This window comes from Oncorhynchus mykiss, chromosome 25, assembly GCF_057628025.1.
Source record: "Oncorhynchus mykiss isolate SJ-2025 chromosome 25, ASM5762802v1, whole genome shotgun sequence".
NCBI classification, from domain to species: domain Eukaryota; kingdom Metazoa; phylum Chordata; class Actinopteri; order Salmoniformes; family Salmonidae; genus Oncorhynchus; species Oncorhynchus mykiss.
The window spans coordinates 72,557,586-72,585,390 of record NC_143046.1 but is presented as its reverse complement, the minus strand read 5'-3'; the positions used below and the strand labels follow the sequence as shown (position 1 = coordinate 72,585,390).

At 44.4% G+C, this 27,805-nt stretch overlaps 1 protein-coding gene across 1 annotated transcript; it reads right to left on the bottom strand.

Moving 5' to 3' along the window:
• Positions 1-980: 980 nt before the first annotated feature.
• Positions 981-27,595, bottom strand: LOC110504217 (potassium channel subfamily K member 10). The gene is made up of 6 exons (XM_036962948.2): positions 26,847-27,595; positions 6,647-6,764; positions 5,859-6,019; positions 4,740-4,932; positions 4,082-4,224; positions 981-3,392 (listed from the first exon to the last, which is right to left on the bottom strand). The coding sequence occupies exons 1-6, from the start codon at positions 26,955-26,957 to the stop codon at positions 2,709-2,711; spliced, it is 1,410 nt and encodes a 469-aa protein (XP_036818843.1). The 5' UTR covers positions 26,958-27,595; the 3' UTR covers positions 981-2,708.
• Positions 27,596-27,805: the final 210 nt, after the last annotated feature.

Here is a 27,805-nt window from a genome sequence, read left to right as displayed (position 1 = left end):
TTATCCTTTTAATCTTGGAAAAGAGACCCTTAAACCAATACTTGGGCCACACATCCACTCCACTGAATAGCAGGCTGGTGATTGCTTTGCAATAAGCCACTGACTCCATCCAAACCACTCATTGTTGAATTTGCGATTTCCAACTTGTGTATTGTGTATGTACAATGGCCGATGAGCACCGATACATTGTATCTGTCATTTCTCTTATGACAAGGATTTAAAAGGATTTGCCAGTAGATTGTCTACGATTCATGATGGTGACTGCTAGCTTGCTAGCTAATATTTTGAAAGTATGATGTTGACATGATCAGTCTAATCAAAGCTACTGTAGATATATAACATGATTTGAAGTAATTTTACATGTGGACGATGACCTTGAGTCTTCTTGGATGGGCACTTCTAATGTAGCTCTATGGCATTTTTGAGCTCTCCCTGTAGATTTTGTAGTGTCCCAATGAGTGACAGAACATTTAGCAATTCACGGCGCAACTAGAGAACATTAACAACCCCTACGCTGCGTATTTTCCGCTGACTGGCCCACCACCACAGAAAGCACTGGGCTAGGCTGAAACACCTTCATTTCGAATATGCCTTACTCAAGAAAACAAAAAAGAGACCATGCTTGTATGCGGCTTTATTAAATCCAATTTTGTATTTAATTGTTTTGTTTGCAAACTCATATGTGGCATGTATTAATGCTAAACCACCTGCCCTGAATGACAAGTCGCCACTGACTATGATCATATAGGCATCACAATTTCTCCTGGATTTACTTACAGTTCACCCAAGGTCAACAATGTGACCGGAAAGCAAAGCTAAGTGAAACTGTTCTGGAAGTCAAATCTCATAATTTCCTTAATCAGAAATCCAATTATGTTAATCACAGGTTTGGAAATAATGGTGGTTGTGGACTTTAAGAGACACATGGGAATGAAGTCACAGATGATACACTTGATAAGAAACTATTTCACAAAAGTAGCTTAATTTTCTTTAGTGATATTTATTCCCAGAAAGGCACTCACTACATTTGATGCAATGTTTGCACAAATAAATTGTGAACAACAAAAAAGACTGAGCAAAGACAATCCACTCGGGTTCTTAGAAAGGTCATTGTCATGGTAAGCCATTTTTTTAGAGGTTACAAACAGTAGTTATTCATTATCAGAACTACATGCTTTGCAATCTATCCAGTATTGTTGGTTGTGGTTTTGATATGACGAGTGAGCCTACGTCCCTACAGCAACAGCTCCTTCTTTGACTATGCAGAAGACCACAGGGACCAAAGACAGAATTCAATGTTCCAAATACTAATCCAATAATAATTTGTTACATCATGAATTAGAAAAATCTGCTTTAATCCGAATCTCAGCGGGGAGGCTACCTCATTCATACCAGAAAACATTCTGTAATTGTATTTGACAGAGTAAAGTTTGTATAGCCACCATTCAAAAAGTGTTTCTGATTACTAGACCTCCATTCCGTAATAGGGCAAAATAAAAATGAACAAAAAATATAAATAGCAAATTGGAACAAATTGACAAACATTTCATTGAGTAAAACATCAATGAGACAAAGACATAGCAAAAGACCAAAAACATTGATCTGCGAAGTGAATACAGCCATAGGGTAAGTTCCTTCCCTGGTCTGGGTGAATGCAATGCATCGTCTGACTGTGTGAGGGGAAAACACCAACACATACAGTGCACAGCACATTGTGTGGACAAGAAAAATCATATTCCATTTACTGTGAAAGAAAACATTAAACTGCAGGAAACTACAGTACACACATACATACTGTATGCTGTGTAAAATAATTCATCAAATAATCTTGAAGCAAAGAACAAAGTAACAAAATGTCTAACTAATAAATCATTCTTATGATGTACAGAAATGAATTGGGTTCAATGGCCATCAAAACCTCATAAGTATTTTTTAAAATTGTTTTTAAACCCCAGCCCTTAAAATCCCTTCATTTTCTAGATCTACACTTCAACAGTACTAAATGTTAATGCAGTACATTTCATTTGTTTGAAATTACAACAGGACATCTGGCCCTGAACTTTAAAGTTTCTATACTTTATATTGACAGCTTTAGAACACCAAATGAGTGTCAAAAGCATACACAATCAGAGGGTTTTGTTATAAAAGATTAGTAGATTATCCTAGGGCTACATTTCATAACCAATGAATCAATAATTGTACACATAATTTCAGTAAATGCACACATTGTATATCGATCCAGTTCCCCCTCAAGTCATATTTGTTCAGCAGCCTGGGCTAAAAATATCTGGTGTGAAATTAATAATAATAAGTAAAGATGTATATAGTTGGTGCAAATCTCATTGGGATGGTGAAACACTAGTTCACTGGGTTACTTGCTAACCTTCAGTTAACAAGGAGAAGATTATCCCACGTTGCGTCTTTTTTGTTGGATATTGTTGGGGGGTGGGGTGGGGCTGGGTAGCAAGTGGGTGTTCTTTAAAAAGGAAAGGAGATTCTGGTAGGTCCAGTACTATCCAAGATAAAATAGGTCTTCACCAAATTAGACCCTAGCCTAGTCTCTTTTCTCTCCACTTTTAGGCAACATTAGTCTTTACATTGCTAGGGCACAGTGATTGATTTTGAACAGAACTGTCCCATTTACTCAGAACAGTCTAAGCATAGAAACAACAGCAAGGCACATTTTGAGACATAAAAAAAGTTCTCTCTCACTCAGTCTCGGTATCTGCACACTCTAGCTGGAACTCAAGCTCTCTTCCTTCCAACATTCTAGCGTTCTCCCTCTCTTTGGCCTGAGCCAGTACAAAACCGTTCAGTTTATTAATGCGCTCGTCTGCGTATTCTAAATTTGTCAAGCTGGTGTTGCCCTTCTTCCTCTCGCCCCTTTCCTCCTCCTTCACCTCCTCCATGTCCTCCTCCCTCTTCTCCATTGCCTCGCAGGCCCTCCGCACATCATCAGGAATGTTACTCTTCAGGTCACGGTTCTTGGGTCTCTTGGTTAGCTTGGTGAGGGAACGGAAGCGGAGGTTGAAGAGCTTATCGTCCTCTGATGAGGCCTGCTGGGTCTGCTCGCTGCCTCTCCGCTGCTCATAACAAAGCTCCCCTGCCCCTCGCAACCTCAAGTTATTCAGCTTGGTGTCAATGCTCTCCTGGGAGGAGGTCTCATAGCAGCCCTGGTCCAGGCTGACAAACAAGGCCCTCTTCTGTGGGGAGAACATGTCCAGCGAGTGGGTCCTCTGCTCCAGGCCCAGCTGCCTGCGCTCCATGCTGCGGATGGTGGCGGCCCGCTGCAACTTGTCGTGGATCTCCACACTCAGCCGCCGACGCGTCTCCCGGAACTCATTCTGCACATTTGCCTTCCACTCAGCAGCATGGACCTTGAACTCCCCCACCTGAAATCACACAAAGATGGAGATTGAGGCATGAGGGTGGGGGGAGGGGGGTGCTTTGGAAATCTAATTGATTGGATCTTGTACAAATTCCCCCTCAGACAAAAGCAAGGCTCCTTCCATAGAAAGTCACTATCACAGTATCCATCCATACTGTACTTACAGATCAATAGCGCAGTAAGCACACTATTCACTCATCAGCCCAAACACTACCCACCGGGCAAAAACTGGTTGAATCAACGTTGTTTTCACGTGATTTCAACAAAAACATTTGATGTGATTTATGTTGAATCAACATGGAATACTGATTGGATTTTAAAACGTCATCAAACAACATAAGGGAATTTCATATGTTTCCCACAACTTTTAACCAACAGTAAACCCGGTGACATGGTGGTTGAATTCACGTTAGTTGAGAACGCAACCAAATGTTAATCAAAACTAGACGTTGAACTGACATCTGTGCCCAGTGGGTAATGGATATCTAACCACTTCTCCCACACAGCTGTCTGTCTGTCTGTCTGTCTGTCTGTCTATCTCAGTGTCTCAGGGGCTCCAGACAGGGGCATCAACGAGGCATAATAACAAAACAGACACTGAAGGAAGGTAGGGGAGGGAAAGAGTGACCTTTTAGTTTCCACTGCTTTAGATAATGTAATGACAGGCACTGTAATTGAATGAGCAGCACCCACCTCCTCTTTGGTCTTTTTAGAAAGCACTCTGAGCCAGTCTCCGATCATGCTCAGGACCGCAGCGAAGTAGGCCAAACCCACCAGGATCCAGAACCAGACCAGGGGCTTGTACCACTTCATGTACTTGATCTTCCGATCCCCACCTGGGACAACAGTGGAAGAGTTGTTACATTGGATGCCAACTACTGGATTATCTACGTATATATATTGATGCCTGCTACTGCCAAATTATTGTCAACAATGAAAAATGTAGCACATAAAAAAAACGTTTTAATTAAAGCCAGATTAGTAGGACCAGGGAGGCAGAAAGTTTCAGTTTGACAAACACAAAGTTTGTATTTGGGTTTTGAATTCTTTTGGATTAGTCTTTCTCTAATATTCCCCTATATAAGATTGTCTGAGTTATAATTACAGGTAGTCAATTATAGCATCATTATTCACGGGATTATCAAATGCAATGACGACACAACAAAACATAAGTACATAACCTCTTGGGTTGATGGAGACTCCATTAGCTAATTTCATAGAGATAATCTAATGTCACATTACGTGGATTGAATGCAAATGCGAGAAAAGAGAAAACGGTGAGTAGAAACGGAGGACTAAACAAATGTATGTCTAAGGCACAGTACATAAACCTGTTACAACACTATCATACCTGCCACATAGTCCCCGATGCCAATCGTTGTTAGCGTAATGACAACAAAGTAGATAGCATCCAGAGTCGTCCATCCCTCGAAATGTTTGAAAATCACCGCTGGGACACCGACGAAGACTATGCACCCGGCCAGGATGAAGAGTATGGTGGAGGTAACTCTGATTTTGGTCTGGCTTATTTCTTTCTGTTTTTGCTTCAGGACAAAAATGACATTGGTCAGAGGTGAACGGTAAGTCAACAAGAACTCAAAAGATAAAACTGTTTACTAAATAGATATTAACTACATTTCTCGCTGAAAGACACAGTATGTTTGAAGATAATTAGTTTAGTCAATGCATCAATATCTATTCGACAAATCACTCCAGAGACCAAAGGGAAAAGCATCCAAAACCACTCTCCATTAATCCAGTAGGAAAAGCCTGATTCCCAAATTCCCCCTTTGTCACATAAACTCAGTGTAGGAGTGCTGATTTAGGATCAGTTTTAGCTTTTAGATCACAATAAATATGATTATATGGACAGAGATCAGCAGTCCTACTCTGAGACATTTGATACATACAGCCTGCTTACAGAATCTCAATCAGGTCCTGGCCTTCTACCTTCTCAGCCTCCCTACTCCATCAAACACCTCTGCCCTCACTACAAAGAGCACATCGTAATCTCAGCCTCAGCTAGACTGACTCATGTGTTAACTCCTTGGGGGGGGGGAATCCATTCACTGAGCCTGGCCTAATACCTGGATAACAGACGTATAGCCTTTACAGGGATGACTGTATCAAAGCCATTGTGCCGTTTACAGTGAATAAGGTCATTATGGGGTGGAGGTAATATGCTTGGTTTTCACTGTGGGAAGCATATTGCCTCTTTAGAGTCAATGGAACATTTTATGTTATTATAGTTACTGTTCGCTTACATAGCAGGCGCCAAATACTCATTTTCAAATACCCTTTTCTTCACCAAATAATTCATCAAACATGGTGTGTCTAAATTAATTTAACAGTCTGATCGAAAGTAGCTTATAGTTAACTTGAAATCACCTCTTAAAGCATCATGTGCTCATCTGCAGTTTCAGTAAATCCCCATGTACATGACATTAAATTCTCAAGTAATCCAACTTACCCTGTATATCTTCTCCACCCTCAAGACGCTCTTGACAAATATGGTCCCCAGCTGGTCTCCAATGCCAGCCAGGAGGAACCCAAACAGTGGGATGCCAAATAAGGCGTACAGGATGCAGAAGATCTTCCCTCCCTCCGTACTGGGAGCTATGTTCCCGTAACCTGTCACAGTGGTGTTTTGTTATGCAAGGCCTGTGTTATGTTCCAGGAGTTGGAGGTTAGAGGTGAGGAAATAATCAGGTTGGACTCTGAGAACATGACATTAATTACAACCTGCAGTGAATGGAGAGATTGAACATGGGCGTGGATGACTAGACTGAACCAGCACGGTGGGATGTTTGTCCCTATCCACAGTGAGAGAAGCAGAGTAATTGTGTAAACAGATTAAATGGTATTCATATGTTCTGCTAAAAACACACCCTAGTGACACTGTTCCTTCCCACCTACTGATAGAAAGCTATTATCATCAGTAAATTATGTACTGTGAAGACACGCTGTGAGACTTGAACAGTAAACACACACACACACACACACACACATTAGCATGAAGTACATCCTGTGAACGATGCATTATTTTTTCCAGTCTTTCTTTTATCCATTTCCCTGCTAGCACACATTGCATTACAGTTGTGTAACGTTGACAGAGCTCCTCTTGAGGTACATTGAGTCACAGCACCTGTAGGATACCTCATAGCCTACACGTCAAAGTAGACTAGTGCTATTGCTTTATTGTACTCAGTTAATCAGAGGAGCGAGTCACGCGTTAATAGGTTTGGTGGTGGAGGATACCTATCGTTGTAATCACGGTCCCAGCAAAGAAGAAGGCACTTCCCAGGTCCCAGTGACTGGAGTTGTAAGATGTGTCTCCGATCGGACTGACTCCTGCACTGACAGCATCTATGGCATGCTGGGAAAGAGGAAGAGAGAAACAGACAGAGCTAGTTATCTTAACTGGTTCATAGCATACAGTTCAACGTGAAGTTTATCTACTTAAACATACAAATGAAGAACAAAATTAACCCAGAACTATACACAGTTGGTTGATATCTTAGCACCAATGGATAACCAGTTGTCTTTCAACACATGCTAGACAGTAAAGAGGACAGTACCAAAAAACACCTCAGATGATGTAAAGACAAAACCATAGGCCTAACATGTGTCTGACTGCATTTAATAGCCAATATAAACTCATCATACACACCATGCCATTGGTTATTTAATGTATGTGAGAGCAGATGACTGATGACTGATGACTCTCTCTTCAGGTGAACCTGGAAGGTCACCAATGGTGGGAGAACAGAGGAAGTGATGGGACAGAGGGAGGGAAGAATGGATGGAAGGGAGAGGCTGTGAAGCAGGACAGGGTGTGGTGGTGATCAGTGTTCTCCACAGTCCACATGGTTAGCTGTGTGCTTGTGGCGTGCAAGGCATGCAGTAGCAGGGGTCTGGCCAGGTGTGTGAGACTCAGAGTCAGCCAATCTAAAGGGTTGGGTAAACACTGTTAGGGTACATCCCTAAGGATCTGGTGGGGAGGGATCACTTCCTTTGTAATGATTACTATCAGGACATCATGGGCTTTGTTTATACTGAGTGTTGAATGAAAGATGGCTGCATGCCAAACAGCTGATTAGTACATAATATCTTGTGTAGTGTGTACATGAACAAAGGAACGTTTCACAGTCAATACTCACACCATACAACTCCATTCTTAGCACATCCTTACATGAATGCCAACTTCTTTTACTACAAAGACTGTTAAAATGTCTGGTGGTTTGTTGTGCATGTGTGGCCTTGCTAAAAATACTAGTGTTTGTTCCACTTCCTTTGGTATTTCATCCTACACGCACAGAACTTCTGTGAAAACTGTCACCTACCAGAAGACTTATCTCTTCGGTCTTATTTGGTCTTTTCTGCTTCTTTTTAAAAATCTCAGGCTCGGCCACCGAGGCAGGGCATTAACATTAAAGAACTGTAGTCTCCTATTGCCTCGCACACTCACCGAAGACTCTCCTTAATCTGTACTCTAGTCTCCAAAAATGCAGTACAATATCACATTTTTTCTCCATCATATAATCACAATGTTTATGTGCGGTATACAATAAGGACTTATTGTATAAATTGAAAATGAATTAATATTTCCCTGAGGACCTTTAATTAGGGATAGGGGGCAGTCTTCGGAAGTTTGGATGAATGAGGTGCCCAGATTAAAATGCCTGTTACTCAGGCCCAGAAGCTAGGATATGCATATTGGTAGCATTGGATAGAAAACACTCCAAAGTTTCCAAAACTGTTAAAATAATGTCTGTGAGTATAACAGAACTGATATAGCAGGTGAAAACCTGAGGATAATCTTACATTTTTACATATTAGGGTACCTGAGGATTGATTAGAAACGTTGTTTGACTTGTTTGGACGAAGTTTATTGGTAACTTCTGGGAAACCGGTGGATTACTGAGTCAAGCGCGCCAACTAAACTGACTTTTTAGGGATATAAAGAAGGACTTTATCGAACAAAAGGACCATTTGTTATGTAGCTGGGACCCTTGTGATTGCAAACAGAGGAACATATTCAAAGGTAAGTGATTGATTTTATCGCTATTTCTGACTCCGTGACGCCTCTGCTTGGCTGGAAAATGTTGGTAATGCTTTAATTTTATCGCTATTTCTGACTTCCGTGACGCCTCTGCTTGGGTGGTGTGCTTTCACAGTAAAGCCTTTTTTAAATCTGACAAAGCGGCTGGATTAACAATAAATTAAGCTTTTAAACAATGTAAGACTTGTATTTTCATGAATGTTTAATATTACAAATTTTGTATTTTGAATTTCGCGCTCAGCAATTTCACCGGATGTTGGCCAGGTGGGACGCTAGAATAGAATGAACGGCAGTTCTGCTGAAGTAGAGCCATTTCAGGGGAGTGAATCGTGGATTAGAATGAACATTCAAATTAAATTGCCTCAGCACTTCTGTAGCCTTCTTGATGGGAATATACAAATACAAGATCAAGACACACCTGCTTAGTGAACACCTCCTCACTTGTCCTTCATGCTGTCAAGTGGTGGTGATGTGTACTCCCTTATGAAATATGGATATATCTACCCTCCTGTCACATATATGGAGCGAGATGGACTGAACCGCATATCTTCAGCAAAGGAGCATCCCTTCCATCCATGGTCCACTACCCAAAGGACAGCCAGCCAACTTGACACAACTGTGGGAAGCATTGGAGTCAACATGGCCAGCATCCCTGTGAAAGGCTTTTGATATCTTCCAAGCCCCGACAACTTGAGGCTGTTCTAAGGGCAAAGGAGGGGGGTGGGGGGTACAACTTAATATTAGGAAGGTCCTCCTAATGTTGGTATTAAAAAGTAAGACATCAAGTACGACGTGTGTATCTAATTGGGCTGATTTCAGTATTAAAAACAGCCATCATCTTTTTATTTTATAAACCTGATTACCTGGATTGGTTGAATATGGCTGTCGGTTTTGATAGCATGATAGAACATGCTGTTTTCAGGCATATGTGTACTGTTTTCCAATGAATCTGGAAATCACCTATACAGTTAACTGCTAAAAGAAAGGAAACAACATAAAGTGTCTTAATAGGAGGCTTATGGTATTGTTTTCATGCTCATCAACCCATTCAGTGACCACTCGTTCCCTGTGGATGGGGGCATTGTCATCCAATGGGGGCATAGGCATGGAAGCCAAAATAATGGCCTGCCCAGCATTTTATACATCACACTTATCATGATGGGTTGTAAATTGCTTAATTAAATCAGGAAACACACCTGTGGTTGGTGGCAAATGTTTTACTTTTAAACTTGGACAAAACAGATATGCTAGTTCTAGGTCCCAAGAAACAAAGAAATCTGCTGTTTGATCTGACAAATAATCGTAATGGTTGTACAGTCGTCTCAAATAAAACTGTGAAGGACCTTGTGTTACTATATCTCTCTCTTCATTACTCAATGCCCAGGTTTACCTCCAATGTACTCACATCCTACCTTACCTTTGTCTGTACACTATGCCTTGAATCTATGCTATCGTGCCCAGAAACCTGCTCCTTTTACTCTCTTTCCGAACGTGCTAGATGGCCAGTTCGTATAGTCTTAAGCTGTACCCTTATCCTACTTCTCCTCTGTTCCTCTGGTGATGTGGAGGTTAATCCAGGTCCTGCAGTGCCTAGCTCCACTCCCACCCCACAGGTGCTCTCATTTGTTGACTTCTGTAAACGCAAAAGCCTTGGTTTCATGCATGTTAACATTAGAAGCCTACTCCCTAAGTTTGTTTTACTCACTGCTTTAGCACACTCTGCCAACCCAGAAGCTTAGCCGTGTCTGAATCCTGGCTTAGGAAAACCACCAAAAACCGTGAAATCGCCATTGCTAACTATAACGTTTTCCGCCAAGATAGAACTGCCAAAGGGGGCGGTGTTGCAATCTACTGCAAAGATAGCATGCAGAGTTCTGTATTACTATCTAAGTCTGTACCCAAACAATTTGAGCTTATACTTCTAAAAATTCACCTTTCCAGAAACAACTCTCTCACTGTTGCCGCTTGCTATAGACCTCCCTCTGCCCCAGCTGTGCCCTCGATACCATATGTGAATTGATTGCCCCCCATCTATCTTCTGAGCTCGTGCTACTAGGTGACCTAAACTGCGACATGCTTAGCACCCCGGCCATGCTACAAACTAAGCTTGAGGCCCTCAATCTCACACAAATTATCAATGAACCTACCAGGTACAACCCCAAATCAGTAAACACGGGCACCCTCATAGATGTCATCCTAACTAATTCGCCCTCCAAATACACCTCTGCTGTTTTCAATTAAGATCTCAGCGATCACTGCCTCATTGCCTGCATCCGTAATGGGTCTGCGACCAAACGACCACGCCTCATCCCTGTCAAACGCTCCCTGAAACACTTCTGCGAGCAGGCCTTTCTAATTGACCTGGCCGGGGTACCCTGGAATGACATTGACCTCATCCCATCAGTAGATGATGCCTGGCTATTCTTTAAAAGTGCATTCCTCACCATCTTAAATAAGCATGCCCCTCTCAAAAAATGTAGAACTAGGAATAGATATAGTCCTTGGTTCACTCCAGACCTGTCTGCCCTTGACCAGCACAAAAACATCCTGTGGCGTTCTGCATTAGCATTGAATAGCCCCCGTGATATGCAACTTTTCAGAGAAGTTAGGAACAAATATACACAGGCAGTTAGAAAAGCTAAGGCAAGCTTTTTCTAACAGAAATTTGCCTCCTGTAGTACCAACTCAAAAAAGTTCTGGGACACTGTAAAGTCCATGGAGAATAAGAGCACCTCCTCCCAGCTGCCCACTGCTCTGAGGCTAGGAAACACTGTCACCACCGATAAATCCACTATAATTGATAATTTCAATAAGCATTTCTCTATGGATGGCCATGCTTTCCACATGGCTAACCCTACCCCGGTCAACTGCCCGGCACCCTCCACAGCAACCCGCCAAAGCCCCCACCATTTCTCCTTTACCCAAATCCAGATAGCTAGTGTTCTGAAAGAGCTGCAAAAATCGGGACCCCTACAAATCAAGATTGTTAGACAATCTGGACCCTCTCTTTCTAAAATGATCTGCCGAAATTGTTGCCACCCCTATAACTAGCCTGTTTAACCTCTCTTTCGTATCGTCTGAGATTCCCAAAGATTGGAAAGCTGCCGCGGTCATCTCCCTCTTCAAAGGGGGTGACACTCTAGAACCAAACTGCTACAGACTGCTATCTATCCTACCCTGCCTTTCTAAGGTCTTCGAAAGCCAAGTTAACAAACAGATTACTGACCATTTCGAATCCCACCATACCTTCTCCGCTATGCAATCTGGTTTCAGAGCTGGTCATGGGTGCACCTCAGCCACGCTCAAGGTTCTAAACAACATCATAACCGCCATCGATAAGAGACATTACTGTGCAGCCGTATTCTTCGACCTGGCCAAAGCTTTCGACTCTGTCAATCACAACATTCTTATTGGCAGACTCGACAGCCTTGGTTTCTCAAATGATTGCCTCGCCTGGTTTACCAACTACATCTCTGTTAAAGTTCAGTGTGTCAAATCGGAGGGCCTGTTGTCCGGACCTCTGACAGTCTCTATGGGTGTGCCACAAGGTTCAATTCTCGGGCCGACTCTCTTTTCTGTATACATCAATGATGTTGCTCTTGCTGCTGGTGATTCTCTGATCCACCTCTACGCAGATGACACCATTCTGTATACTTCTGGCCCCTCCTTGGACACTGTGTTAACTAACCTCCAGACGAGCTTCAATGACATACAACTCTCCTTCCGTAGCCTCCAACTGCTCTTAAACGCAAGTAAAACTAAATGCATGCTTTTCAATCGATCACTGCCCGCACCTGCTCGCCCGTCCAGCATCACTATTCTGGACGGCTCTGACTTAGAATACGTGGACAACTACAAATACCTGGGTGTCTGGTTAGACTGTAAACTCTCCTTCCAGACTCACATTAAGCATCTCCAATCCAAAATTAAATCTAGAATCGGCTTCCTATATCGCAACAAAGCATCCTTCACTCATGATGCCAAACATACCCTCGTAAAACTGACCATCCTACCAATCCTCTGTGATGTCATCTATAAAATATCCTCCAACACTCTACTCAACAAACTGGATGCAGTCTATCACAGTGCCATCCGTTTTGTCACCAAAGCCCCATACACTACCCACCATTGCAACCTGTACGCTCTCGTTGGTTGGCCTTCGCTTCATACTCTTCGCAAAATTCACTGGCTACAGGTTATCTACAAGTCTCTGCTAGGTAAAGCCCCGCCTTATCTCAGCTCACTGGTCACCATAGCAGCACCCACTCGTAGCACGCACTCCAGCAGGTATATCTCACTGGTCACCCCCAAAGCCAATTCCTCCTTTGGTCGTCTTTACTTCCAGTTCTCTGCTGCCCATGACTGTAACGAATTGCAAAAACCTCTGAAGCTATAAACTCACATCTCCCTCACTAGCTTTAAGCACCAGCTGTCAGAGCAGCTTACAGATCACTGCACCTGTACATAGCCCATCTATCTACCTACCTCATCCCCATACTGGTATTTATTTATTTTGCTCCTTTGCACCCCAGTATCTCTACCTGCACATTCATCTTCTGCCGATCTACCATTCCAGTGTTTAATTGCTATATTGTAATTACTTCGCCACCATGGCCTATTTATTTCCTTAACTTACCTCATTTGCACTCACTGTATACAGTTTTTGTTTTCTTTTGTTCTACTGTATGTTTTGTTTATTCCATGTGTAACTCTGTGTTGTTGTATGTGTCGAATTGCTACGCTTTATCTTGGCCAGGTCACAGTTGCAAATGAGAACTAGCCTACCTGGTTAAATAAAGGTGAAATAAATAAATTAAATAAATTACTCTGGAACCTGATCGGTCAGCTATTTTCCATCTTCGTAACACTGCAAAAATTCGGAACCGTTTTGTCCAAAAATGCTTTTGTCACTTCTAGATTAGACTACTGCAATTCTCTACTCTCTGGCTACCCAGATAAAGCACAAAATAAGTTTCCGTTAGTGCTAAATATGGCTGCTAGAATCTTAAATAGAACCAAAAAATGTAATCATATTACTCCTGTCATGTATTGTCATGTTGTGTCTTGTTTCTGTCCTTTCTCTTCACCCTGTCTCCCTCTGCTGGTCGTACTAGGTTACCTTTTCTTCCTCTCTTTCCCCCAGCTGTTCCTTGTCTTCTCTGACTACCTCGTTCACCCCTTTTCCCACCTGTTCCCTTTTTCCCTCTGATTAGGTCTCTATATCTCTCTCTGTTTCTGCTCCTGTCTTTGTCGGATTCTCGTTTGTGTTACTCATGCCTGAACCAGACTATCGTCGTGTTTGCTGCAACCTTGTCCTGTCCTGTCGGAATCTGCATGTTCATCTAACCTTGTCCTGTCCTGTCGGAATCTGCCTGTCCATCTGAGCCTACGTGTGTTTCGTCATTAAAGAAACTCTGTTTTGTTAATTTGCTTTTGGGTCCTCATTCACGCACCTGACAGAAGAATCCGACCAAGAATGGACCCAGCGACTTCGGATCCTCTCCACTCAGCCGTCGAGATCCAGGGAGCGATGCTAGGCAGACACGAGCAGGAATTGTCTGCTGCTCGACATGCCGTTGAGACCCTGGCCACCCAAGTCTCCAACCTCACAGAACAGGTTCACCATCTCAGCCTCGATCCACCGGCCACTTCCAGGGCTTTCGAATCTCCGGAGCCCAGAATCAATAACCCGCCGTGTTACTCTGGGGAGCCCACTGAATGCCGCTCGTTCCTCACCCAGTGTGATATTGTGTTTTCTCTCCAGCCCAACACTTACTCCAGGAGCACTGCTCGTATCGCCTACGTCATATCTCTCCTTACTGGACGGGCTCGTGAGTGGGGCACGGCAATCTGGGAGGCAAGGGCTGAGTGTACTAACCAGTATCAGGACTTTAAGGAGGAGATGATACGGGTTTTTGATCGATCTGTTTTTGGGGAGGAGGCTTCCAGGGTCCTGTCTTCCCTATGTCAAGGTAATCAATCCATAACAGACTACTCTATTGAGTTTCGCACTCTTGCTGCCTCCAGTGGCTGGAACGAGCCGGCTTTGCTCGCTCGTTTTCTGGAGGGTCTCCGCGCAGAGGTAAAGGATGAGATTCTCTCCCGGGAGGTTCCTTCCAGCGTGGATTCCTTGATTGAACTCGCTATTCGCATTGAGCGACGGGTTGATCTTCGTCACCGAGCTCGTGGAAAGGAGCTCGCGTTCTCCGTTGCCCACCTCTCCGCATCACTACCATCTTCCTCTGCCGGCTCGGGTGCTGAGCCTATGCAGCTGGGAGGTATCCGCATCTCGACTAAAGAGAGGGAACGGAGAATCACCAACCGCCTCTGTCTCTATTGCGGTTCCGCTGGTCATTTTGTCACTTCATGTCCAGTAAAAGCCAGAGCTCATCAGTAAGCGGAGGGCTACTGGTGAGCGCTACTACTCCTGTCTCTCCTTCAAGATCCTGCACTACCTTGTCGGTCCATCTACGCTGGACCGGTTCGTCAGCTTCCTGCAGTGCCTTGATAGACTCTGGGGCGGAGGGCTGTTTTATGGACGAGACCTGGGCTCGGGAACATGACATTCCTCTCAGACAGTTAAGGGAGTCCACGGCCTTGTTCGCCTTGGATGGTAGTCCTCTCCCCAGGATTCAGCGTGAGACGCTACCTTTAACCCTCACTGTCTCTGGTAATCATAGCGAAACCATTTCTTTTTAAATTTTTCGTTCACCTTTTACACCTGTTGTTTTGGGCCATCCCTGGCTAGTTTGTCATAATCCTTCTATTAATTGGTCTAGTAATTCTATCCTCTCCTGGAACGTCTCTTGTCATGTGAAATGTTTAATGTCTGCTATCCCTCCTGTTTCCTCTGTCTCTTCTTCACAGGAGGAGCCTGGTGATTTGACAGGGGTGCCGGAGGAATATCACGATCTGCGCACGGTGTTCAGTCGGTCCAGGGCCACCTCTCTTCCTCCACACCGGTCGTATGATTGTAGTATTGATCTCCTTCCGGGAACCACTCCCCCCCGGGGTAGACTATACTCTCTGTCGGCTCCCGAACGTAAGGCTCTCGAAGATTATTTGTCTGTAGCTCTTGCCGCCGGTACCATAGTCCCCTCCTCCTCTCCCGCCGGAGCGGGGGTTTTTTTTGTTAAGAAGAAGGACGGGTCCCTGCGCCCCTGCATAGATTATCGAGGGCTGAATGACATAACAATGAAGAATCGTTATCCGCTTCCTCTTATGTCTTCAGCTTTCGAGATCCTGCAGGGAGCCAGGTTTTTCACTAAGTTGGACCTTCGTAACGCTTACCATCTCGTGCGCATCAGGGAGGGGGACGAGTGGAAGACGGCGTTTAACACTCCGTTAGGGCACTTTGAATACCGGGTTCTTCCTTTCGGCCTCGCTAACGCTCCAGCTGTCTTTCAGGCATTAGTCAATGATGTCCTGAGAGACATGCTGAACATCTTTGTTTTCGTTTACCTTGACGATATCCTGATTTTTTTCACCGTCACTCCAGATTCATGTTCAGCACGTTCGACGTGTCCTCCAGCGCCTTTTAGAGAATTGTCTTTTTGTGAAGGCTGAGAAGTGCACTTTTCATGCCTCCTCCGTCACATTTCTCGGTTCTGTTATTTCCGCTGAAGGCATTAAGATGGATCCCGCTAAGGTCCAAGCTGTCATTGATTGGCCCGTCCCTAAGTCACGCGTCGAGCTGCAGCGCTTTCTCGGCTTCGCGAACTTCTATCGTCGTTTCATCCGTAATTTCGGTCAGGTGGCAGCTCCTCTCACAGCCCTTACTTCTGTCAAGACGTGCTTTAAGTGGTCCGTTTCCGCCCAGGGAGCTTTTGATCTCCTCAAGAATCGTTTTACATCCGCACCTATCCTTGTTACACCTGACGTCTCTAGACAGTTCGTTGTCGAGGTTGACGCGTCAGAGGTGGGCGTGGGAGCCATTCTTTCTCAGCGCTCCCTCTCTGACGACAAGGTCCACCCTTGCGCGTATTTTTCTCATCGCCTGTCGCCGTCGGAACGTAACTATGATGTGGGAAACCGCGAACTGCTCGCCATCCGCTTAGCCCTAGGCGAATGGCGACAGTGGTTGGAGGGGGCGACCGTTCCTTTTGTCGTTTGGACCGACCATAGGAACCTTGAGTACATCCGTTCTGCCAAACGACTTAATGCGCGTCAGGCGCGCTGGGCGCTGTTTTTCGCTCGTTTCGAGTTCGTGATTTCTTATCGTCCGGGCTCTAAGAACACCAAGCCTGATGCTTTATCTCGTCTCTTCAGTTCTTCAGTAGCCTCCACTGACCCCGAGGGGATTCTCCCTGAGGGGCGTGTTGTCGGGTTGACTGTCTGGGGAATTGAGAGGCAGGTAAAGCAAACACTCACTCACACTCCGTCGCCGCGCGCTTGTCCTAGGAACCTTCTTTTCGTTCCCGTTCCTACTCGTCTGGCCGTTCTTCAGTGGGCTCACTCTGCCAAGTTAGCCGGCCACCCTGGCGTTCGGGGTACGCTTGCTTCCATTCGCCAGCGTTTTTGGTGGCCCACCCGGGAGCATGACACGCGTTGTTTCGTGGCTGCTTGTTCGGTCTGCGCGCAGACTAAGTCCGGTAACTCCCCTCCTGCCGGCCGTCTCAGGCCGCTTCCCATTCCCTCTCGACCGTGGTCTCACATCGCCTTAGATTTTGTCACCGGACTGCCTTCGTCAGCGGGGAAGACTGTTATTCTTACGGTTGTCGATAGGTTCTCCGAGGCGGCTCATTTTATTCCCCTTGCTAAGCTTCCTTCTGCTAAAGAGACGGCACAAATCATCATCGAGAATGTTTTCAGAATTCATGGCCTTCCGTCAGACGTCGTTTCGGACAGAGGTCCGCAATTCACGTCTCAATTTTGGAGGGAGTTTTGCCGTTTGATTGGGGCTTCCGTCAGTCTCTCTTCCGGCTTTCACCCCCAGTCTAACGGTCAAGCAGAACGGGCCAATCAGACTATTGGTCGCATCTTACGCAGTCTTTCTTTTCGCAACCCTGCGTCTTGGTCAGAACAGCTCCCCTGGGCAGAATACGCCCACAACTCGCTTCCTTCGTCTGCGACCGGGCTATCTCCTTTTCAGAGTAGCCTCGGGTACCAGCCTCCGCTGTTCTCATCTCAGTTCGCCGAGTCCAGCGTCCCCTCCGCTCAGGCTTTTGTCCAACGTTGCGAGCGCACCTGGAAGAGGGTCAGGTCTGCACTTTGCCGTTATAGGGCGCAGACTGTGAGAGCTGCTAATAAGCGTAGAACTAAGAGTCCTAGATATTGTCGCGGTCAGAGAGTTTGGCTCTCCACTCAGAACCTTCCCCTTAAGACAGCTTCTCGCAAGTTGACCCCGCGGTTCATTGGTCCGTTCCGTATTTCTCAGATCATTAATCCTGTCGCAGTGCGACTTCTTCTTCCGCGATATCTTCGTCGCGTCCACCCGGTCTTCCATGTCTCCTGTGTTAAGCCCGTTCTTCGCGCCCCCGCTCTTCTTCCCCCCCCCCCCCCATCCTTGTCGAGGGCGCACCTATCTACAGGGTCCGTAAGATTTTGGACATGCGTCCTCGGGGCCGTGGTCATCAGTACCTAGTGGATTGGGAGGGGTACGGTCCTGAGGAGAGGAGTTGGGTTCCCTCTCGGGACGTGATGGACCGTTCGCTGATCGATGATTTCCTCCGTTGCCGCCAGGTTTCCTCCTCGAGTGCGCCAGGAGGCGCTCGGTGAGTGGGGGGGTACTGTCATGTATTGTCATGTTGTGTCTTGTTTCTGTCCTTTCTCTTCACCCTGTCTCCCTCTGCTGGTCGTACTAGGTTACCTTTTCTTCCCCTCTTTCCCCCAGCTGTTCCTTGTCTTCTCTGACTACCTCGTTCACCCCTTTTCCCACCTGTTCCCTTTTTCCCTCTGATTAGGTCTCTATATCTCTCTCTGTTTCTGCTCCTGTCTTTGTCGGATTCTCGTTTGTGTTACTCATGCCTGAACCAGACTATCGTCGTGTTTGCTGCAACCTTGTCCTGTCCTGTCGGAATCTGCATGTTCATCTAACCTTGTCCTGTCCTGTCGGAATCTGCCTGTCCATCTGAGCCTACGTGTGTTTCGTCATTAAAGAAACTCTGTTTTGTTAATTCGCTTTTGGGTCCTCATTCACGCACCTGACAACTCCAATGCTAGCCTCTCTACATTGGCTTCCTGTTAAGGCTAGGGCTGATTTCAAGGTTTTACTACTAACCTACAAAGCATTACATGGACTTGTTCCTACCTATCTCTCTGATTTGGTCCTGCTGTACATACTGTACCTACATGTACGCTAGGGTCACAAGACGCAGGCCTCTTTATTGTCCTACAATTTCTAAGCAAACAGCTGGAGGCAGGGCTTTCTCCTATGGAGCTAAATTTGTATGGCATGGTCTGCCTACTCATGTGAGAGACGTAGACTCAGTCTTTACTGAAGACTACTCTCTTCAGTAGGTCCTATGGTCAAGTGTAGTCTGACCCAGGAGTGCAAGGTGAATGGCAATGCACTGGAGTGACAAACCGTCCTTAATATTTCTGCCTGGCCAGCTCCCCTCTCTCCACTGGGATTCTCTGCCTCTGTTACGGGGGCTGACTCACTGGCGCTATCCCATGCCTTCCCTAGGAAGGGTGCGCCACGTCGTGCCAGGCTTGAGTCACTGACCTGATCGTCCTGTCCAGTTTTGTGCACCCTCGGACTCGTGTGAGCGGGGTCTCCTCTCTCTATCTCTCTCGCTCTCTCTCAAAGCCAACTAAGATTTCCTCCTGAGGTGCTGGCATGTTGTACCCTCTACAACAACTGTGGTTGTTATTCAACCATTTTTAGAGTTAATTGCAGCCCAAATAAATGCTTCACAGAGTTCAAGTAACAGACCCATCTCAACATCAACTGTTCAGAGGAGACGGCGTGAATCAGGCCTTCATGGTCGAATTGCTGCAAAGACACCACAACTGATTAAATAAGATTTCAAGGCACACATTCAGAGATCATCCGTTCACCTACTCTGCGTCTCACAAAGACATGGTGGTTGGAACCAAAAATCTCAAATTTGCACTCATCAGACCAAAGGACAGATTTCCACCGGTGTAATGTCCATTGCTTGTGTAGCAATTTGACCATGAAGGCCTGATTCACCCAGTCTCCTCTGAACAGCTGTTGTTGAGATGTGTCTGTTACTTGAACTCTGTGAAGCATTTATTTGGGATGCAATCTGAGGTGTAGTTAACTCTAAAAAGGGGACGCCTATTGGGGTTCCTTCTGAGAAGCCGGAGGCGAGCGAGGAAACTCCCAATGCCTTCCATTCTCCATGCTCATTGTTAGAAAATAAAATTGATGACCTACTATTAAGATTATCCTACCAACGGGACACTAAAAGTTGAAACATCTTATGTTTCACCGAGACGTGGCTGAATTTAGATTTTATAATTTAGGATTTTCCATGCACCGGCAGAACAGAGACGCTACCTTTGGTAAGAAGAGGGGTGGGGGTGTGTGTCTTTGTCAATAACAGCTGGTGCGTCATTAAAGAGGTCTCAAGGTATTGCTCACCTGAGGTAGAGTACATTATGACAATCTACCAAGAGAGTTCTCATCTGTATTATTCGTAGCCGTCTATTTACCACCACAAAGCGAAGCTGGCACTAAGACTGCTCTCAACCAACTCAATAAGGCCTTTAAGCAAAGAAGAAAATGCTCCCCCAGAAGCGGCGCTCCTAGTGGCTGGAGACTTTAATGCCGGCAAACTTAAATCAGTTTTACCAAATTGTCACATGTTTTTTTAATAGCTTTATATAACTAGGCAAGTCAGTTAATAACAAATTCTTAATTTCAGTGACGGTGTAGGAACAGGGGTTTTACTGCCTTTTTCAGGGGAAGAACAACAGATTTTTAACTAGTCAGCTCGGGGATTCGCAGTTGCAACCTTTAAGTTACTAGTCCAATGATCTAACTACTAGGCTACCCTGCCGCTCCATATGCAACCAGAGGGAAAAAATCCTAGACCACCTTCACTCCACACATGGAGATGCATACAAAGCTCTTCCCCGCCCTCCATTTGGCAAATCTGACCACAATTATATCCTCCTGATTCCTGTTTACAAGCAAAAACTAAAGCAGGAAGTACTAGTGACTTGCTCAATACGGAAGTGGTCAAATGACGTGGATGCTACACTACAGGAATGTTTTGCTAGCACAGACTGGACTATGTTCCAGGATTCATCCAATGGCATTGAGGAATACACCTCCACAGTCATCGGCTTCATAAATAAGTGTATCGATGACGTTGTCTCCACAGTGACTGTACATACATATCCCAAACAGAAGCCATGGATTACAGGCAACATCCGCATCGAGCTAAAGGCTATAGCTGCCGCTTTCAAGGGGTGGGGGACTAATCCGTACGCTTATAAGAAATCCCTCTATGCCCTCAGACGAACCATCAAACAAGCAAAGCGTCAATACAGGATTAAGATTGAATCCTACTACACCAGCTGTGATGCTCATCGGATGTGGCAGGGCTTGAAAACTATTACGGACTACAAAGGGGAAGCCAGACGCGAGCTTACCAGATGAGCTAAATGCCTTTTTATGCTCGCTTTGAGGCAAGCAACACTGAAGCATGCCTGAGAGCACCAGCTGTTCTGGATGACTGTGTGATAACGCTCTCGGAGGTCAATGTGAACAAAACCTTTAACCTCTCTAAGGTAGGGGGCAGCATTCGGAATTTTGGATGAAAATCATGCACAAATTAAACGGCCTGCTACTCGGGCCCAGAAGATATGATATGCATATAACTAGGTAGATTTGGATAGAACACACTCTAACGTTTCCAGAACTGTTCAAATCATGTCTGTGAGTATAACAGAACTGATTTAGCAGGTGAAAACCTGAGAAAAATCCATTCAGGAAATAGGTTTTTTTGTTGGTTTTGTAGTTTTATATTCAATGACTTTACAGTATTCATTGACTTAGGACTTGAATATAAACATCGTTTGACATGTTTCTATGAACTTTACGGATACAATTTGGATATTTTGTCTGATTGTTTTGACTGAGTTTGAGCCTATGGATTACTGAAGAAAACACGCTAACAAAACCGAGGTTTTTGGATATAAAGAGACTTCATCGAACAAAAGGAACATTTATTGAGTAAATGAATGTCTTCTGATTGCCACCATATGAAGATCAAAGGTAAGGGATTCATTTTATCTCTATTTCTGAGTTTTGTAAAGCTTCTGCTTGGCTGGTTACTGTTTGTAATAATTTGTCAACTGGGCTATGTTCTGGGCTAGGTATGTTCTGGGCTAGGTATGCTTTCACCGAAAAGCATTTTATAAATATGACATTGTGGTTGGTTGAACAAGAAGTTAATCTTTAAACCTATGTAAAATATGTTTTGTTTTCTGAATTTTTATGATGAGCATTTCTGTAATTGAATTTGGCGCTCTGCAACCTCACTGGATGTTGGCCAGATGGGACGCTAGTGTCTCACATACCCTAGAGAGGTTAAACAGGTCACCATTCAAAAAGCCACTGTGCCAGATGGATTACCAGGACGTGTACTCAAAGCATGCACAGACCAACTGTCAAGTGTCTACACTGACATTGTCAACCTCTCCCAGACCGAGTCTGTAATACCTACATGTTTCAAGCAGACCACCATAGTCCCTGTGACCAAGGAAGCAAAGGTAACCTGCCTAGATGATTACCGTCCTGTGGCACTCACGTCGGTAGCCATGAAGTGCTTCGAAAGGCTGGTCATGGCTCACATTGACAGCATCCTCCCGGACACCCTAGACACATTCGCATACCGCCCCAACAGATCCACAGATGACGCAATCTCAATCGCACTCTATACCGCCCTTTCTCAACTGGACAAAATGAACACCTATGTGAGAATGCTGTTCATCGACTACAGCACAGCGTTCAACACCATAGTGTCCACGAAGCTCATCACTAAGCTAAGGACTCTGGGACTAAACACCTCCCTCTGCAACTGGACCCTGGACTTCCTGATGGGCTGTCCCCAGGTGGTAAGAGAAGGCAACAACACATCTGCCACACTGATCCTTAACACTGGGGCTCCTCAGGGGTGTGTACTTTGTCCCCTCCTGTATTCCCTATTCACCCACGACTCTGTGACCAAACACGACTCCAACACCATCATTAAGTTTGCTGACGACACAACAGTGGTAGGCCTGATCACCGATAACGATGAGACAGCCGATAGGGAGGAAGTCAGAGAACTGTCAGGACAACAAACTTTCCCTCAATGTGAGCAAGACAAAGGAGCTGATCGTGGACTACAGGAAAAGGTGGTTCGAACAGGCCCCCATTAATATCGACGGGGCTGTAGTGGAGTGGGTCGAGAGTTTCAAGTTCCTTGGTGTCGACATCACCAATGAACTATCATGGTCCAAACATACCAAGACAGTCGTGAAGAGGGCACGACAAAACCTTTTCCCACTCAGGAGACTGAAAAGATTTGGCATGGGCCCCCAGATCCTCAAAAGGTTCTACAGCTGCATCATCGAGAGTATCCTGACCGGTTTTATCACCACCTGGTATGGCAACTGCTCGGCATCTGACTGTAAGGTGCTACAGAGGGTAGTGTGAACGGCCCAGTACATCACTGGGGCCACGCTTCCTGCCATCCAGGACCTATATAATAGGCGGTGTCAAAAGAAAGCTCATAAAATTGTCAGAGACTCCAAACACGGCAAGCAGTACCGGAGAGCCAAGTATACGACCAAAAGGCTCCTCAGCAGCTTTTACCCCCCTTGTAAACTGTTGCTACTTGCTGTTTGTTTGTTACCTATGCATAGTCACTTCGCCCCCACCTACATGTACAGATTACCTCAACTAGCCTGTACCTCTGCATACAGACTTGGTACCGGTGCCCCCTGTATATAGCGTCATTATTGTTATTCTTATTGTGTTACTACTTTTTCTTATTATGTTTTATTTTAACCTAAATATTTTATTATTCTTGAACTGCACTGTTGGGTAAGGGCTTGTAAGTAAGCATTTCACTGTAAAGTCTACACTTGTTGTATTCGGCGCATGAGGCAAATAAAGTTTTTTTATGATTTGATTTGTTTTTCAACAGGGCAATGACCCAAAACACACCACCAGGCTGTGTAAGAGTTATTTGACCAACTCTACCATTCCAATTTACAATATAATTTAAAAGCAAAATACCCTTTTCAAACATCATAATTACTGGTATTTTTTCAACCAGCACATTTGAGTTCAGCCATAATATTTGTTTAACATGAGTTTAATCAAATTGCATATTTTTGCAAATCATATTAACAAATTACTAGTGCCACAAAGAGGTAGTGACTGCAACTTCACCAAGGTAATTGCAATGTCGCACAGGAGTATGTTTGTGCATGCCTGCAGAAGGAATATCTTGATATCTTGGTCACACAACTCATTATAGTTGCGCAGTAAATTACAGCTTTTCCACCCATTAAAGACAGTATAGGGCAAATAATATACTTGCTTACTATAAAAAACTGCCTCTGGACAGTATAACATTCAGAAGCTCTATTTTCGAGCTAAGAGCGGATATGAAAAACAGCAGGTCTTGATTGGAGTGGATGACACCATGAAGTTACATTGTGCCAAACACACTGAGTCATACCGACCCTTCTAGGCACTGCCAATTAGGCCCAACGTCCCAGTGGGCACACAGTGGGTGGGCAGCAGAAACACTTCAGACACACATACACACACTCTGTTCTCGAAAGTGCCACTTCGTAGCTGATGCCCACGTCAAACAGTTTGACAACATAAGATGAAAGATGGTTGAATGACAGGCTTGACACAACACTAATGGCCAGGATATAGAACCTGTTAGGGGAACAGATAAATCCCAGACATTTTGATGGAGTGCTTGTTTTAAAAGTGCACACCCCAAGGGCCATCTCTCAAGTGAGTACAGTTACTGGTTTTGCTGTAACCTCCTTTAGCTGAGCTTCGGAATATGGTTTGCTCTCTCAAATGAAGGCTAATATACGTATATGGGTTGTTATAAATGAAAGAAGCTGGACAAACGGCAAAATATTGATGGGTTCGTCGCTCTCAACATCAATTAAAGAGTGACAAACTGAACATCATCCAATGAATTGTTTTATAGAGTGGAGGGTGTTGAGGGGAGGACGGCTCCCCTAACGGCTGGAACTAAGCAAATGGAATGGCATCAAACCATGTGGTTGATGTATTTGATATCATTCCACCTATTCCACTCCAGCCATTACCATGGGTCTGTCCTGGCTCTATTTTAATAATGGACATGGTAAGAATTGACTACCGAAGTGCGAGTCATAATTCCCATGACACCTTGCAAAATCTGAAAAGTGGTTCCTTCATTTCATTAATTTATTCGATTGATTCATTCCATAGGATATTTTTATATTCACTTAAAATAAGGTCTGTGTTTCGTGTAGGCTTACACCACCTTGCCAATTTTATAACTGTGTACAGTGCCTTGCGAAAGTATTCTGCCCCTTTGAACTTTGCGACCTTTTGCCACATTTCAGGCTTCAAACATAAAGATATAAAACTGTATTTTTTTGTGAAGAATCAACAACAAGTGGGACACAATCATGAAGTGGAACGACATTTATTGGATATTTCAAACTTTTTTAACAAATCAAAAACTGAAAAATTGGGCGTGCAAAATTATTCAGCCCCCTTTACTTTCAGTGCAGCAAACTCTCTTCAGAAGTTCAGTGAGGATCTCTGAATGATCCAATGTTGACCTAAATGACTAATGATAAATACAATCCACCTGTGTGTAATCAAGTCTCCGTATAAATGCACCTGCACTGTGATAGTCTCAGAGGTCCGTTAAAAGCGCAGAGAGCATCATGAAGAACAAGGAACACACCAGGCAGGTCCGAGATACTGTTGTGAAGAAGTTTAAAGCCGGATTTGGATACAAAAAGATTTCCCAAGCTTTAAACATCCCAAGGAGCACTGTGCAAGCGATAATATTGAAATGGAAGGAGTATCAGACCACTGCAAATCTACCAAGACCTGGCCGTCCCTCTAAACTTTCAGCTCATACAAGGAGAAGACTGATCAGAGATGCAGCCAAGAGGCCTATGATCACTCTGGATGAACTGCAGAGATCTACAGCTGAGGTGGGAGACTCTGTCCATAGGACAACAATCAGTCGTATATTGCACAAATCTGGAAGAGTGGCAAGAACAAAGCCATTTCTTAAAGATATCCCTAAAAAGTGTTGTTTAAAGTTTGCCACAAGCCACCTGGGAGACACACCAAACATGTGGAAGAAGGTGCTCTGGTCAGATGAAACCAAAATGTAACTTTTTAGCAACAATGCAAAACGTTATGTTTGGCGTAAAAGCAACACAGCTCATCACCCTGAACACACCATCCCCACTGTCAAACATGGTGGTGGTAGCATCATGGTTTGGGCCTGCTTTTCTTCAGCAGGGACAGGGAAGATGGTTAAAATTTATGGGAAGATGGATGGAGCCAAATACAGGACCATTCTGGAAGAAAACCTGATGGAGGTTGCAAAAGACCTGAGACTGGGACTGAGTTTTGTCTTCCAACAAGACAATGATCCAAAACATAAAGCAAAATCTACAATGGAATGGTTCAAAAATTAACATATCCATGTGTTAGAATGGCCAAGTCAAAGTCCAGACCTGAATCCAATCGAGAATCTGTGGAAAGAACTGAAAACTGCTGTTCACAAATGCTCTCCATCCAACCTCACGGAGCTCGAGCTGTTTTGCAAGGAGGAATGGGAAAAAATTTCAGTCTCTCGATGTGCAAAACTGATATAGACATACCCCAAGCGACTTACAGCTGTAATCGCAGCAAAAGGTGGCGCTACAAAGTATTAACTTAAGGGGGCTGAATAATTTTGCACGCCCAATTTTTCAGTTTTTGATTTGTTAAAAAAGTTTGAAATATCTAATAAATGTCGTTCCACTTCATGATTGTGTCCCACTTGTTGTTGATTCTTCACAAAAAAATACAGTTTTATATCTTTATGTTTGAAGCCTGAAATGTGGCAAAAGGTCGCAAAGTTCAAGGGGGCCGAATACTTTCGCAAGGCACTGTAGATATCCATAGGACAAGGTAAGTCTGATCAATATTGTCTAAATATAAGCAAAGATCATTTTTTTTGTAGAGTGGATTTATGAAAATATGTTGACAAATGTTACCTTATCCTAGTGACATTTACACGGGTATCAAAACGCCGAGGCGGTTTAAGCCTGCACCCTAACCTGCACCCTAACCTGCACGAAACACAGACCTTATTTAAAGTAGATCAAGACATTCTCTATGGAACGATAAAATAAATGAAAAATCCCAGCTGCCTCCAGGCTCGCCAACATATCTCGTACCTTGTTTAGGTGGTCGTCCCAGTCCTCAGTGTGTATGACAGCATTGTCAATATAGGGGGCTGTGTAAGCCTGATGGGGTCTAAGCAGGTTAACCATCAGTCGTTGGAACATTGCCGCCTCTCAATGTAGACCGAACAGCATCCAGACGTATTGGAAAAGCCCCTCCGGCATGGCAAAGGCGATCTTTTGGCGATCCTCAGGGACTAAAGGGACTTGCCAATAGCCCTTGGTTAGGTCTAAGGTGGAAATGTACTTAGCTTTCACTAGCCGCTCTATTAGCTTCACGACATACATACTATGGAATGCTGTTTGGGTCTTTGCGTGTCAAAAAAGATACTGTAACACTGTCAAAGCTGTCCAAAAAAGTCTGCAAACAAGAAAACACCGGACATGAACGATGTTTTTACAATACCGTGTTGGTAATAAAGCTTAATTTGTTCGACCGCAACTTCTGTGGTAGCTAGCTTTAGCTTGGTACCTAGCCTGCACCAATACAACCAGCCTGAAAACAATGACCTGTAGAAACTGCAGTCATTTTCACAATTCTTAGCAATGATTTAGGAATCCTTGTGAGTATTAGCTAGGTTGACACTTGTTGTTCGCCTATTGAAATTGAACTTCAGTTCATGAAAATAAATAGCTAGCCTGTAACTCAACCAAGTTGCTCAACATTATAAGCAGCCAGCTAGCTTCATCTGGCTAGTGAGGCTCGACCGGACTGGGTTATGTGTTGTGAAGCTAGCCACAATAAGGATTAGGCACAATAGTGGAATTTGCGGTTAGCCTTCAAAATAAAACTATGTAACTGCAGTGATGCAAATGAATACAAATTGGCATAATTATACTATTTGTATTCATTTGCATCACTGTCAATGACATACTTTTATTTTGAAGGCTTACCGCAAAGTCCACCATTGTGGCTAATCCTTATTGTGGCTAGCATAGATGGGTCCGACAAC

Coding starts and splice junctions, on each gene's coding strand:
- LOC110504217 (XM_036962948.2), bottom strand. CDS start 26,957: ATGTTCCAACGACTGATGGTTAACCTGCTTAGACCCCATCAGGCTTAC. Junction 6,020..6,646: donor GACCGTGATTACAACGATAG/GTATCCTCCACC, acceptor CCACTGTGACAG/GTTACGGGAACATAGCTCCC. Junction 4,225..4,739: donor CATCGGGGACTATGTGGCAG/GTATGATAGTGT, acceptor CTGTTGTCCCAG/GTGGGGATCGGAAGATCAAG.